This window comes from Halichoerus grypus, chromosome 6, assembly GCF_964656455.1.
Source record: "Halichoerus grypus chromosome 6, mHalGry1.hap1.1, whole genome shotgun sequence".
Classification (NCBI taxonomy): domain Eukaryota; kingdom Metazoa; phylum Chordata; class Mammalia; order Carnivora; family Phocidae; genus Halichoerus; species Halichoerus grypus.
Window position 1 is genome coordinate 23,571,524 of NC_135717.1, and position 16,010 is coordinate 23,587,533.

The 16,010-nt window shown below is 42.3% G+C and overlaps 1 protein-coding gene across 1 annotated transcript in view; it reads left to right on the plus strand.

The window, feature by feature from the left end:
* DNAH3 (dynein axonemal heavy chain 3) overlaps positions 1–16,010 on the plus strand; it is a 162,820-nt gene that overhangs the window by 46,346 nt on the left and 100,464 nt on the right. Inside the window, exons 19-24 of the mRNA XM_078074713.1 lie at positions 13–104; positions 4,112–4,226; positions 6,564–6,680; positions 7,481–7,660; positions 8,854–8,990; positions 12,744–12,945. Of these exons, the coding sequence (XP_077930839.1) occupies positions 13–104; positions 4,112–4,226; positions 6,564–6,680; positions 7,481–7,660; positions 8,854–8,990; positions 12,744–12,945 (843 nt within the window). The remainder of the gene's footprint in view (positions 1–12; positions 105–4,111; positions 4,227–6,563; positions 6,681–7,480; positions 7,661–8,853; positions 8,991–12,743; positions 12,946–16,010) is intronic.

The window sequence follows — 16,010 nt, forward strand, 5'->3', positions numbered from 1 at the left end:
TCTTTTCTGCAGATCAGTGAGATTGTCGGCTCTGAAATAAAACCCACAGAAACAACTTGCCTCTCAAATATGCTGGAATACGGGTTCAGCAAATTCGTTGACAAGTAAGACTCCTCTTCCCTGCTTGCGGAAGCTTTTCAGTCAGAGTATCTGACTTCCCACAGGATATGACTGGCCTCCTATCAGGCTGTTGTTCTCCTTCTGGTTCAGGGTGACTTAAGTGTTTTTAGTAACCTCCCCCTCAAGTGACTAGCTACTGGTGAAACTCACTTTCAGTTGCTGAGTGGATGACGGATTGTGACTAGAAAATTGAGTCGAAGATTTTATTTCAAAGGGAAATTAAAAAAAAAAAAAAAAGTTCTTGGAAACTGAGCTCCAAGCCCAGGTCTCAGTGACTTCAGGTAAAACCATTCCACCTTTCTGGGCTTCAGTTTCCCCTTTTAAACAAACAACAGTAAACAGGAGTGGCTCTTTGAGCCCTTAGGAGTCCGAGAAACATGGTCAAGTGAGAGAATTCTTCACTTGCTTTCTCCTTTTCTCCAAAGGCCTCTGGAGTCTGTGTGCAGGAATCGGTGCTATTTGAATTGTTGTTTTTAGGACCAGATATTCTGAGGACTCTGATGGTTTGTCCACACCTCCTTCAGGGCAGAGGATGGGAGATGTTGTATTTCCTGGACCAGAGTCCCTGTTAGACAGCTGGGTTCAGGTCTAACTCAACACACATGCTTCTCTGGGCGTGGCCCACACCAGCTGCATCGGCGTCACCTGGGAACTTGTTAGAAATGCATGTTCCCAGGCCCCACCCCAGTCTGCTGAATCACAAATTCTGGACATAGACCCTGAAGTCTGTGTTTTAACCAGTTTTTCAGGTCAGCACTTCCAGTACAGGAGCCACCAGCCACATATTACTGAGCCCTTGAAATGAAACTATTCTGAGCTAGAGATGCTGGAAGTATAAACAGGGGCTGGATTTCAAAGGCTTATTAAGGGGAAAAAAAAAAAACCAGGGCGCCTGGGTGGCTCAGATGGTTAAGCGTCTGCCTTCAGCTCAGGTCATGATCCCAGGGTCCTGGGATCGAGTCCCGCATCGGGCTCCCTGCTCCTTGGGTGCCTGCTTCTCCCTCTGCCTCTCTCTCAATCTCTCTCTCATGAATAAATAAATAAAATCTTTAAAAAAAAAAATCTAATAAGTTTTAATATTGGTAACATGTTGAAATGATAATATTTTGGATACACTGTGTTAAATTGTTAAATTATTAAAATTAATTTCCCATTTCTTTTTTACTTTTTAAAAATATGGCGCCTGGAAACTTTAAAGTGAGGTATTTATTTCAAATGGGCAGCACTGCTCCAGGTGATTCTGATGCATGACAGAGTTTGGAATCCCTTCTCTCTTCTTGTGGGGATAATGGATCTAACCTAAGGTGCTCCCAGACCCCCAGATCTCCCTGCCACCTGAATCCCCCAATACCACCATTACAGGCTCTCTTCGAGGAGCAGCCTGGAGACATGAGCCTTTCTACCAGGTGTAAGTTATTTCATTAAAAGGCCACATTTTTCCCCTTTAAGATATTTCTAAGAGATACCAACTATTGAACATTTATGCTGCACCAAGCATTTAATAAACATTAACCAACTTCTCCATCACTATAACCTAATACTGTAGCTACTATTATTATTCCTGTTTTACAGATGAGGAAATAAGTTGATTCGAATGATTAGGTAACTAGCCAGAGGTCACAGTAGTAACCAAAAGAACCAAGACCTGAGTCCAGACTTGGCTAACTCCAGAGCCTTAACCATTACTCTGTACTGCCTAAAGAATAAACCCATCTAAGGAGACCGAAACCAAGCAAACACACAGCAGCTCTGCCACTTCCCATGCCAGTGGGCTCAACTGTGACAAACCCAAATGTGGTGACACCTTGGCTAAGTTGTTTACCTCTGTGTGTCTCAGTCTCCTTATCTGTAAAATGGGAAGAAGAATAGTAGCTGGGTGATTAGAGTTATGGTGGGGATTGTGACATAAGGCATGTAACCTGAACTGAGTTAACATTGAAGTTCTCGACCACTACCTGTGAGTGAGATGTGACATCCACCTGTGCCCCACCATCCCATAGTTAATGCAGCTTTATCACGTGGCACACAGTTCGTGAGCTTCTTTAGCACATTTGGGTAAGGTCAACTCTTGACAGCCCTCAAGGACTCCCAAACTCATTAGTCCTTCCCCTGTGCAATTATTTGCATAATTATAAGTCATAAAGCATGTTGCAAACATTTCACTTAATTATACCAACAACCCCTGATGTATGCAGATGGGGACTGAAAGCCTGTCAAGTGACTTGGTCACGGCCACACAGCTAGCCTCCTTGTGTCACACCCACCTGGGTTGGCACCTGCCTCTATTAATTATTTCCTACATGCACACTCATTGTGGTCATCTCCCAAGAAGGCCACATTTAGGATGATGACCCTGCTGCGGAGGTCTTGATTAGTCATTCTTGGGAATGTGCCTCATCCACTGCTCTGAATGAGGCTGTATGAGGGTTCTCAGCTCTGTTTAGTTGGCCCTATTTGGCTGACTACATGTGAATAATTCTCTTGCTCCTTCTGACAAGGAGAGAGGAAAAGGCACATTGTGGGGGAGGAAGAAACATTGGATTAAAAGCCAGAGGAACTGGCTAGACCTGGTACCAGCACTCCCCAGCTGCAAGTGTGGCTCTGGGCACATCACTTGCTTCATCTGTGCTTCGGTTTCCTGTAAAGACCAGATTGTCTCTTCTGCAGTCGGGCTTGCAATGAAAGACAAGTGCTGAGGCAGAGAGAATAATCCCTCCTTCTCCTTCCAAGAACTTGGCTTTCGGGTTCTTCCCAATTCCCAGGCCACACCCGAGTTTAGGACCCATCTCTCCTTGTGGAAACAAAAAGAAAGGAACTTGTCTTTCCCCTTTCTATGGAACAGAGGGGCTATAGATGTGGACCCAGCATATCAGGAAAAATAGCAGTGGTTTTTAAAAAGGTAGGGACGGGGGTACCTGGCTGGTTCAGTTGGTAGAGCATGTGACTTGATCTTGGGGTTGTGACTTTGAACCCCACAACTGGGGACATCCCCACCCCCACTAGGAGACATTTGACAATATTTGGAGACATTTTTGGTTGCCACAACTGACAAGAGGTGGGAACATGGGGAGTCTGCTACTGGCATCTCGTGAGTAGAGCCCAGGGATGCTACTGAAGATCCTACAATGTACAGGACAGCCCCCCTCTCCCAACAAAGAATTAATTATCCACCCTGTATTAGTTTGCTAGGGCTGCTATAATGACTGGGTGGCTTAAACAACAGGAATATTTTCTCCTAGTTCTTGAGGCTGGAAGTTCAAGATCAAGGCATTGGCAGAATTGATTTCTTCTGAGGCCTCTCTTTTTCGCTTGCAGAAGGCTACCTTCTCCCTGTATCCTCACATGGTTTTCCCTCTGCGTGTGTCCGTCTTAATCTCCTTTTCTTATAAGGACACCAGTCATATTGGATTAGGACCCACTCTAATGACCTCATTTTAACTTAACTACCTCTTTCGTAAAATTTTAATTCCAGTGTGATGAGCACTGGGTGTTATATGCAACTGATAAGTTATTGAACACTCCATCTGAAACTAATCATGTACTGTATGTTGTAATTGAATTTAAATAAAAAAGTTAAAAAATAATAAAATTTTAATTCCAGTATAGTTAACACACAGTGTTATATTAGTTTCAGGTATACAGTATAGTGATCAACAACTCTATACGTTCCTCAGTAACTGAACTACCTCATTAAAGACCCTATCTCAAAGAGGGAATCTCACATTCTAGGATACTGGGGTTTAGGACATCAAAACATGATTTTGGGGGAAAAAACAATTCAGCCCAAAACAGCCCACAGGCTGCTAGCACAGAGGATAAGAAACCTTGCGAAACATTGGAGCTAGCTGGCACATCTTAGAGTTGGATAGTAAACATTTTAGTAAAATTAAGGGCCTTTTGAATTTGTCGTCAGGGTGAACCGAAATTCCTCCTTTGCTGTGTTTTCATTGCCCTCCTCCCGTTGACATTGCTGTTGCTGTGTTCTCTTTAGACTGGAGCCCATTGGTGCAGCCGCCAGTAAGGAATACTCTCTGGAGAAAAACTTGGAGAAAATGAAGTCAGATTGGGTTAACATGACATTCAACTTCGTGAAGTACAGGGACACCGTGAGTGTCAGTTCCACTGCCCAGCCCCCTGAGAGCAGCCCGTTTATTATGTAGTAGCTTACAGAGTGGAGTCATTCAGAATTGCAACAGAGCTCAGGAAGGAAGGATCCCTAACATCTTTTTTTTTTATAATTTATTTTTATTGAGATATAATTGACATGCAACATTATATACATTTAACGTGCACAAGTGTTGATTTGATACATTTATGTATTACAATATGATCACCACCCTAGTGTTAGCTAGCAGCTCTGTGATGTCACATAATTATCATTTTTTTTTTGTGGTGGGAACAATTAAGATCAGTCTCTTAGCAACTTTGGAGTTTTTAATGCGGCCTTGTTGTCTATAATCACTATCCTGTGCATTAGATTGTGTCCTCCCATCTGCCTTCATGTGCCAGTTATTCTTTCTTCCAGGCCCCACAGGAAGGGTGCATTTTTTAAATGAGAAAGGCCTTTTGATTCAGAGCAACAAGCTTTCTCAGTGAAAAGGAACTGAACAAGACTGCCGAATTAGCACGCCCCAGGGAGGGCTTCCCCACCCCTGTCCTTCAGAAGCATACCTGGGTAGGGGCGCCTGGGTGGCTCAGTCATTAAGCATCTGCCTTCCGCTCAGGTCATGATCCCGGGGTCCTGGGATCGAGCCCCACATAGGGCTCCCTGCTCAGTGGGAAGCCTGCTTCTCCCTCTCCCACTCCCCCTGCTTGTGTTCCCTCTCTCGCTGTGTCTCTCTCTGTCAAATAAATAAATAAAATCTTTATTAAAAAAAAGACGAAGAAGAAGCATACCTGGGTAAACAATGCTTAAAGCATCTCAAAACAAAATACATATATATATATTTTTCAGGCACCCCTGTTTTTTCTAAGGTGCAGTGCAGATTGAGAATCTCCCTGTCCCCCAGGCTGCATGTTACCTTTTTGTGACTTCTCCACTGCTTTACTTTGAATGGTCGCGATGCCTTGATTTCATGTGGATAAGAACTGGAGCTGAGCCAATGGAAGGGAAGAGAACTGGGGCCTCTCTCAGCAAGACCAGGCAACCAAGGGTACCAGCAGCTTGGTGCCACACCGCCTGATGGGATTAGATACTGCTGGAGGCTGTTGGGCTGGGGTGAGGGGTTGAGCTGGGGAACCTGGGAACAGCTCAGTTGCACCTGGCCCATCTTGAGAGTTTTTGAGTGATGCAGCTAATAGACAAGGATTGACAGTGGAAGGGAGTCACAGTATCATTTTATTAAGAGCTAGACACACCTTCCAATGCAGAGCTACTGGTAGAAGGTAGATGAGAGAATATATCCTAGCCCCAATTTAACCACCCAGATGTAGGCTTCAAGGAAGTGAAAACAGAGCCAGAAAGGCCAGACCTGCCAGAGAGGGGCAGACCCTTCTCAGCTTGCTCACCAAGGTGGCCCAGGAGAAAGAGTGCCATTCATAGGAGCTCTGACCTTCAAGGCACAGTAACCTGAACGACTAGTAAAAAATGGCCCCCTTAGAGTATAGGCAGAGGTTCCCAAACTTTTTTCTGTTTGTGGTGCCTTTTGTGTCTTAGTACTTTTTTCATAGTTCCCCTCTCTGGGCCAAAAGAAATTCCTAACAGCTTTGTTTATGAAGTAATTAGGTTCAAACAACTTCAGTAAGTATTTGTATCCTATCAACAACTGTTTTTTAAAAATACATATAAATTGAAAGAAAAAAACATTTGTATTTCCTTTTTGAATGAAATGGCTGAGTTTGCTGCAGTGCCCAGGAGCCCCTCGGCACACAGTTTAGGAACCACAGGTCAAGGGCCAGTCAGATTAGCAGTTGATCCTACCTGAGGATCGGCTTGCCAGCAAAGCAAGTGGACAAGGAAGTAGGAACATAGAGAAGGGAATAGAACATGCTCCCCCTCCCCCACCCCATCCCCAACAGATACTAGTTGCAGGTATGGGCTGGGACCGTATTTGATTTCTGCAAAGGAGGTCGAGAATAAATGTCTTTAAGAAAACTTTCAAGGAAGGGTGTCTGGGTGGCTCTGTCAGTTAAGCATCTGCCTCAGGTCCATGATCCTGGGGTCCTGGGATCCAGCCTCACGTTGGGCCCCCTGCTCAGTGGGGAGCCTGCTTCTCCCTCTCCTTCTACCCGTCTCCCTGCTTGTGTGCTCTCTCTCTCATAAATAAAATCTTAAAAAAAAAAAAAAAAAGAACACTTTGAAGGAAGAAAATAGAAATTCCATCCTCTGTGAGACAGATTTCTGCCCCACTTGGGTGGATATCTGAGCTGTGGGGCTTTTGGAGATCAGCATGAAAAGTGGGGGGTCTTGTGGTTTTGACAGCTCAGGAAATCTTTCTTTGCAGGATGCAAGCATCTTGTGTGCAGTTGATGACATTCAGCTGTTACTTGATGATCACGTGATAAAGACCCAGACCATGTGTGGCTCCCCATTCATCAAACCGATAGAAGCAGAATGCCGGGTAAGAGGAATGAGGTTGAAGGTTTGTGATGTCTCATTAGCTTTGGGTTTGTTGGAGGAGGGAGAAGGTTTTTAAGTTCAGTTAACAAAGAAGCTCAGTTTTTCCTGATTGGAAAAATAAATAACACAAGACTGAAAGCAATAACCATCCAAGTAAGCATATGGCACGCTGAGCCTTTGCAACAGTCTGCCAAAAGAGAAGATGAGATGATTTTAATGCACTGAATAAAAATACATTTGGAAAGTATTTTATGGGCTAGAGTAATCTAGAATGTAAACTACACAAGGGTACGGGTTTGGCCTCCTCCGCTCATTGTTTATAGAAATGGCATAAGCTAAGGGCACAGACTCTGGAGCCAGACTGCCTGGGTTCAGATTCTGGCTTCACCCCTTGTGTGACCTTGGACAAGTTACTTGAACTGTTGTATGTCCATTTCTGCATCTGTAAAATGAGATTTATAATAATATCTCCCTCATAAATATGTTGGATTAATTGGTTTCACATATATAAAGCACTCAGACCATCACTTGTCACAGGGTAAGCATTGTGGCTCCTATTACTATTATTATTCCACTAGAAAAAGAACTACATGAGGGCAAGGACTCTTGTTGGTTACTTTCATTGCTGAATCCACGTTGCCTAGAACAATGACCAGAACATAGGGGCAAATACTGAATAAGAATTTGCTAAACAAGTGAATGAGCAAATAAATGAATGAATCCATCCAATTTGTTCAGTCAGTGGGCCTGTGTTGCAGAGCGGCAGATTAATGACTCAGATATGAAATGCTAAATTCACAGAAGTGGGAAGAAAAGCTGGTTCGTGTGCAGGAAATTTTGGATGCCTGGTTGAAATGCCAAGCCACCTGGCTGTACCTGGAACCGATCTTCAGTTCAGAGGACATCATAGCCCAGATGCCAGAAGAAGGCAGGAAATTTGCCATCGTTGATAGTTACTGGAAATCACTCATGTCCCATGCAGTAAGTTTTTACTCCCTAGCACACCTCACCATCAGGAATGTGGGATGCCATACAGATGTTCCTCATTGTGCATCATAGCCATATCCCTTGAAATGTATAAGTAAACTAGATTTTTTCAATATTTTTATAAATTTTTTTATAATTTTGAAACTTATTGTTACTAAAAATTGGAACATAGAACTATGTAATACAGAGAATGGAGGCCTTTTGAAAGCCCACCTCCCAAGAGGCAACTGTTAGGAGTCTGTATAATTTAGCTCTCATTCCTAACAAGGTAGGAGACTCTCTCACAGGATAATGCAATAAAACTTTCATAGACTGAGGATCATTTTAGAATTCAAATTCTCCTCCATATTCAGTTACTTATTTAACAAATGTTTATTTGGTACCCAGCATTGAATTAACAGTCAGAAAATACTTGAAGATGACTAGAATGTGATTTCTGCCTTCATAGAATTCACTGTCTTGTGAGGAGAGAGTCTTAGGTAAATAGGAGAGCTGTAGTAGAAGTATATACAAATAGCTTTTAGAACATAGGAGAGTGGTATAGTTGTCTGGGAGTGTCAAGGAAGGCCTCCAAAGGGGGCAACATTGGAAACAAGCCTTGAAGGATGAGTTCACTGGGCGTACAAGGCAATCAGGAGTATCTATTAAGAGATGATATCTTTTTCCTTTTTGAAGTCAAGTGTGCTCAACTGGGGCTCCCTTGTATAGAATTTATCTCAAGAAAATTTATCTGCTCTAGTGGGCACTTACATTGCCCAGCAAGTAGAGCCAGTTTTCATGATACCCTGCTTCCTCTAACTCTGTATTAGTTCAGATTCTTTGGTTGCAAGTATTAAGTAACACAAATTCAACTGATTTTAGATTTTAAAGATCAAATTCGCTGATTTTAAACTTTAAAGATTGAATTGGCTTTATTAATTCATAAATCAGGCAGCATCCTATCTAACAAATAAAGGGACACTCCAAGGAGTTGTACAAAATGGAAGGTTTTTGTAGAAGGAAGGAGTCAACCATGACCTGAGGAATAGGATCATGTTGTATGAGCATTCACGCTTGTGGGATTAGGAGGCTAAATTAGCTGGGCAGGGAGGTCAATAGTTGATGGACTGGTCATACACTCATTACAATGATCAGTCTCAAAATCTGGGAACCCCATGGTGATTCTCACTTTTTTTGATGAAACCTAGATGAAAGATACCAGGGTTCTGGTGGCAGCAGATCAGCCACGGATGGCTGAGAAGCTTCAAGAAGCCAACCTTCTATTGGAGGACATCCAGAAGGGGCTGAATGATTACTTGGAGAAGAAGAGACTATTTTTTCCCAGGTATTCAGTATTGTTCTTTTGTTTGGAGTTGCCTTTTTGACCCATTTATAGGTAGAATTACATTTTTTCATCCTGAGAGTTGGCTACTACCAACCTATTTCATAGTCTTTCCCAGTTCTCCATTCTCCACAAGACAGCTCTCAGGGGGAGGGTATGTCTTCATGGTCATTATTTAGAATGAGGTTGAATGGACACTACCAGGGGCCAAATCCACACCTTGGCCATCCATCATGGTCAAATGCCCAACTGAAGGGATATAGTAGTCATGATTAAGAGCCTAGACTTTGGAGTTAAACAGACCTTGGTTTGAGTCCCAGCTCTTTGACTTATTAATCTTGAGACCTTCAGCAAATCTATCTGAGCCTCAGGTTCTCCACTGTAAAATAGAAATATAATAATGGCTCTTACTCATATATTTGTGTAGATCAATGAAATAATGCATGTAAAGCATTTGGCTGTCTAAACTGTTTAAGAAATGTCAGTTGAATGTTTTTGCCATCAAATGTTGTAGTTTCTGGTGGGTATGTTTATAAATCTTTGACTCTTTTTTTCCCACAAGAACCAGTGTTCTTCTGCATAAAAGTCAAAGTCATTTTAGAGGGCAGGTTCCAGAAAAGAGGGTCCTCGCTCCTGATAATCTGTCCATGTCTAGTTCATGTAGATGGTCACTCCATGTCATTTGGATGTAGGTTTGATCCCAATGTGCTTTTAAGAAAAGTAAATTTTAGTGTTCCCTTATATGGAGACAAAGTGAGTTTCTTGCTTTCCACCACAAGTTTTTAAAAAGTTATTTGTGTAGGATTTGGAAATGTCCTGGTGTGCCTGAGAAGGTAAATTTTTAATTTATTTAATATTAATTTTGTGATGTAGATAGCCATATATGGCTGACTAATGGCTTTAGGATTGGACAGCATGAATACAGCACAAATAGTGGAAGGAACCTCGATTTGAAAGCACAAAACTTAGGAAGACGAAACCCCTGAGATTTGGGCTTTTAGTCCTATTCCCACTACTGTTATTCCTTATAAAAATATAAACAATAGTCAACACTACCACAGTATTTACCATATGTCAGGACACTGCCCTAAGTGCCTTACCTGTATTAACTTATTTAAACTCACAATAATCCTATGAGGTTGGAAGCATTATTATTATCTGCCTAATAGTAACTTGCCAGAAAACACAAGACTGGTAAATGGACAAGCTAGAATTCAATCCACGCAGTCTGTATAAAATAATGAGTTATTTAACCTCTCTGAGCCTCATTTGCTCCCTAAGTCACACACACACACACACACACACACACACACACACACACACATTCAATGTGTGTTTATGCATTTTTATAGAATAAAGTCAAGCACTCTGAGAAAACACTTTGGAAAATGTTATTGAATCAGTTCACATATTTGAAATTAATTGTATCTTGAAAATACAGATTGCTAAATTAAGTTATGCAAATTTTTTTAATAATTATTCTTATGGCCGTTGAGCCTTATTCATTATCACACATGATGAATCCATAGAGATCACCTGTTTGAATTTTACTTGGCAGTGGGAGCTATTGATATCATTAGGTATTGGTAAGTTAGTCAGCCAACAAATAATTATTGAGCTCTTCCTACGTGCTCAACACTGGAGCTATAATGCATTAGTTTGCTTTGCTGTGTAACAAACCTCCCCAAAACTTAGAAGCTTAAAACAGCAACTATTTATTTAGCTCACAATTCTGTGGGTTTGCAAATAGGGCTGGGCTCAGGTGGATGGTTCTTCTGGTCTAGCCAGGTGGTTCCTCTGGTCTCAGCTGGATGGTTCCTCTGGTCTCATGAGGGCTCATTCATGTGACTAGAGTCAGCTGGTAGTTGATGGCCTCAATCACTTGTCTAGTGCTTGGCTTCCTTTTGGCTGGGGCAACCAGGATAGTTGGGCGACATGTCTTTCATCCTCCAGAAAGCTAGACTGGATTTATTCATGTAGTGGTGGTCGCAGGGTTCCTAAGGCCAGCAAGAGTGGAAGCTTTGAGGTTTCTTGATGTCTAGGCTTGGAACTTGCACAAATTCATGTTTGCTGCAGTCTTTTGGCCAAAGCAGGACCCAGAGCCAGGCCAGGTTTGAGACGTGAAAATGGACTCTACTTCTTTTTTTTTTAATGTAGTGTTCCATGATTCATTGTTTGTGCATAACACCCAGTGCTGCATTCAATACTTGCCCTCTTTAATACCCATCACCATGCTAACCCATCCCTCCACCCCCCTCCCCTCTAGAACCCTCAGTTTGTTTCTCGGAGTCCACAGTCTCTCATGGTTTGCCTCCCCCTCCGATTTCCCCCCCTTCATTTTTCCCTTCCTAGTATCTTCTTCTTTTTTTTTTTTTTTTTTAACATATAATGTATTATTTGTTTCAGAGCTACAGGTCTGTGATTCATCAGTCTTACAGAATTCACAGCGCTCACCATAGCACATACCCTCCCCAGTGTCTATCACCCAGCCACCCCATCCCTCCCACCCCCCACCACTCCAGCAACCCTCAGTTTGTTTCCTGAGATTAAGAATTCCTCATATCACTCTACGTCTTATAGAGAGGAGCCATAAATATTGTGGCCATTTTTATAATCCACCATATACAGTGAAGACCATAATCGTGTGGTCCCTCCATTATGGGACTTTCAGCTTGGTGGTTACAGTAGAGGTTTATATCTTTAACATTTCCTGAAGGTTTGTGGTTGCTGCTTGAAGGGTCTGAGCAAGAGAATGAGCTTATCATTTCTAACTTAAACATGGTCAACATGTAGATAGTGATGTAATGTGTTGTGGGGTCCAGGAGCAAACAGTCAAGAAAGAATTCTTGAGTCGTTTTTGGTGCAAAAAGGTGGTTTTATTAAAGCACAGGGACAGGACCCATGGGCAGAAAGAGGTGCCCTGGGATTGTGAGGAGCAATTGGTTGTATACTTTTAAATTTGGGGGTTGGGGTAGAGACAAAGGAAGTTTCTGAAAGGATTGTCATATGTTAAAGAAGACTTACAGGATCTTGGAGGTCTGGCTAGTGTCAAGAAGGTTGCTTTTTGCCTCTAGCAAAGCATTAACATTAAGACAGTTGTGAGTTCCTGGAGAAATGTCATACTCTGTGTGTCTCAAGTATTTGTCAATGGACTGCAAAATGTAAGGAAATTTAATTTTACCTACATTTCCTTTTGCCTTTGTTGTACACATCAGATAGGTTCATTAATAGCATATTTCTTATTTCACACCCGTAACATGTCATACCTGGAGATAAGGAAAGATAAGGAGGTCTTCTCTCTCCTTCTACTCAATACTGACTGTGTATTAGAATCACCTGGGATTTTAAAACTATAAATCCCCAGACCCAACCCCAAATCAATTATATTAGAAACTCTGGGCAGTGCAACCTTGGCATTGGAGTTTTTTAAATAAGCTTCACAGGTGATTCTAAAGTGCAGCCAAAGTTGAGAACCACTGTTCTATCCAGGTTTGTTCCAAAAGGTAGCACCCCACCCCCAAACCATATCAAACTCATATATACCAGCTTTCATCCTTTTTCTTGCTCTGAGTCGAAGCTGTCTCCACCCTCTATGCCACAGATGAAAAATGGTAAAGGGGAATGTGCCTTAAAGAAGACTCTAGAATATGGCTGGTGTTCACAGGGTGTCCTCTACGTTTTGGGGAGTATCACCTCATTGGGAAAGGAGGTTCTCAAAAGAGATTCCAGTTGCCATCTTCCTTTGCTTTGAAATAGGTTCTTCTTCCTGTCAAATGATGAGCTGCTGGAGATCTTGTCAGAGACAAAGGACCCCCTCCGCGTGCAGCCACATTTGAAGAAGTGCTTTGAAGGAATTGCCAAGCTAGAATTTACAGACAATCTGGAGATTGTGGGCATGATCAGCTCAGAAAAAGAAACCGTTCCATTCAAACAGAAAATCTACCCAACTCAAGCCAAAGTAACTCTCCTCTTACTCATTTTCATTCTTTTCTCCATAACAGAGCAATACAAAGAGAGGCAGAGAGCATATTGACTGGTTAAGCCCTTGGACTCAAGTTCCATACTGCCTGAGTGTGGAACACCTGGGTTCCACAGCTTAGTGACTGGGCCACTCTGGGAAATTGCTTAATCTTTCTGAGTCTCAGTTTGCCTTTATGATGGGGGTTATACTGCAATCCACGCGGCACACTAAATTTATGGAAGGATTTCAACCAAACCTGATGTAGAGGCAATAGTAGGCATCAGACCCAACAGCTGATGCTGTTCAGATCTCCATGAGCACAGCCCAATTAAAAGTGATCTGGTAAGGGGCACCTGGGTGGCTCAGTTGGTTAAGCGTCAGACTCTTGACTTTGGCTCAGATCCTTATCTCAGGGTTATGAGATCGAGCCCCGTGTCGGCTCCGCGCTAAGCATAGAGCCTGCTTAAGATTCTCTCTCTCTCCCTCTCCCTCTGTTCTGCCCCCCCCCCCCACCACTCATGTGCACCTGCCTCTGTCTCTCTCTCCCTCTCTCTAAAAAAAAAAAAAAAAAGTGATCTGGTCAGACAGCTTGCTGGGGCAGGTGTTTTTATTTTATTTTTTTTAATTTAATTTTATTATGTTACTCACCATACAGTACATCACTAGTTTTTGATGTAATGTTCCATGATTCATTGTTTTCGTATAACACCCAGTGCTCCATGCAATATGCCCTCCTTAATACCCATCACTGGGCTTACCCATCCCCCCACCCCTTCCCCTCTAAAACCCTCAGTTTCTCGGAGTCCATAGTCTCTCATGGTTCATCTCCCTCTCTGATTCCTCCCCCCTTCATTTTTCCCTTCCTTCTCCTAATGTCCACCATGCTATTCCCTATGTTACACAAATGAGTGAAACCATATGATAATTGATTTTATCTGCTTGACTTATTTCACTTAGCATAATCTCCTCCAGTCCCATCCATGTTGATGCAAAAGTTGGGTATTCATCCTTTCTGATGGCTGAGTAATATTCCATTGTATATATGGACCACATCTTCTTTATCCATTCATCTGTTGAAGGGCATCTCGGCTCTTTCCACAGTTTGGCTATTGCGGACATTGCTGCTCTGAACATTGAGGTGCATATGGTCCTTCTTTTCACTACATCTGTGTCTTTGGGGTAAATACCCAGGAGTGCAGTTGCTGGGTCATAGGGTAGCTCTTTTTTTAATGTCTTGAGGAACATCCACACTGTTTTCCAAAGTGGCTGTACCAACTTGCATTCCCACCAACAGTGTAAGAGGGTTCCCCTTTCTCCACAACCTCTCCAGCTTGTCAGTTGTTTCTTCCCTTGTCAATTGTTTCTTGCCTTGTCAATTTTTGCCATTCTAACTGGTGTCAGGTGGTATCTCAATGTGGTTTTGATTTGAATTTCCCTGATGGCTAATGATGATGAGCATTTTTTCTTTTTTTTTTTAAATTTTTTATTGTTATGTTAATCACCATATATTACATCATTCGTTTTTGACGTAGTGTTCCATGATTCATTGTTTGCGAATAACACCCAATGCTCCATGCAATACGTGCCCTCCCCAATACCCGTCACCAGGCCAACCCATCCTCCCACCCCTCTCCCCTCTAGAACCCTCAGTTTGTTTTTCAGAGTCCATCATCTCTCCTGGTTTGTCTCCCCCTCCGATTTCCCCCCCTTCATTCTTCCCCTCCTGCTATCTTCTTTTTTTTTTTTAACATATATTGTGTTATTTGTTTCAGAGGTACAGATCTGTGATTCAACAGTCTTGCACAATTCACTGTGCTCACCATAGCACATACCTTCCCCAATGTCTATCACCCAGCCACCCTATCCCTCCCACCCCCCACCACTCCAGCAACCCTCAGTTTGTTTCCTGAGATTAAGAATTCCTCATATCAGTGAGGTCATATGATACATATCTTTCTCTAATTGACTTATTTCGCTCAGCATAACACCCTCCAGTTCCAACCACATAGTTGCAAATGGCAAGATCTCATTCCTTTTGATGGCTGCATAATATTCCATTGTGTGTGTATATATATATATATATATATATATATATACCAGATCTTCTTTATCCATTCATCTGTCGATGGACATCTTGGCTTTTTCCACAATTTGGCTATTGTGGACATTGCTGCTATAAACATCAGGGTGCACGTACCCCTTTGGATCCCTACATTTGTATCTTTGGGGTAAATACCCAGTAGTGCAATTGCTGGGTTGTAGGGTAGCTCTATTTTCAACTTTTTGATGAACCTCCATACTGTTTTCCAGAGTGGCTTCACCAGCTTGCATTCCCACCAACAGTGTAGGAGGGTTCCTCTTTCTCTGCATCCCCGCCAACATCTGTCATTTCCTGACTTGTTAATTTTAGCCATTCTGACTGGTGTGAGGTGATATCTCATTGAGGTTTTGATTTGGATTTCCCTGGTGCCGAGCGATGTTGAGCACTTTTTCATGTGTCTGTTGGCCATTTGGATGTCTTCTTTGGAAAAATGTCTGTTCATGTCTTCTGCCCATTTCTTGATTGGATCATTTGTTCTTTGGGTGTTGAGTTTGATAAGTTCTTTATAGATTTTGGATACTAGCCCTTTATCTGATATGTTATTTGCAAATATCTTCTCCCATCCTGTCTCTTGTCTTTTGGTTTTGTTGACTGTTTCTTTTGCTGTGCAAAAGCTTTTTATCTTGATGAAGTCCCAATAGTTCATTTTTGCCCTTGCTTCCCTTGCCTTTGGTGATGTTTCTAGGAGGAAGTTGCTGCAGCTGAGGTCAAAGAGGTTCCTGCCTGTGATCTCCTTTAGGATTTTGATGGACTCCTGTCTCACATTTAGGTCTTTCAATCATTTTGAGTCTATTTTTGTATGTGGTGTAAGGAAATGGTCCAGTTTCATTTTCTGCATGTGGCTGTCCAATTTTCCCAACACCATTTGTTGAAAAGACTGTCTTTTTTCCATTGGACATTCTTTCCTGCTTTGTCGAAGATTAGTTGACCATATAGTTGAGGGTCTATTTCTGGGCTCTCT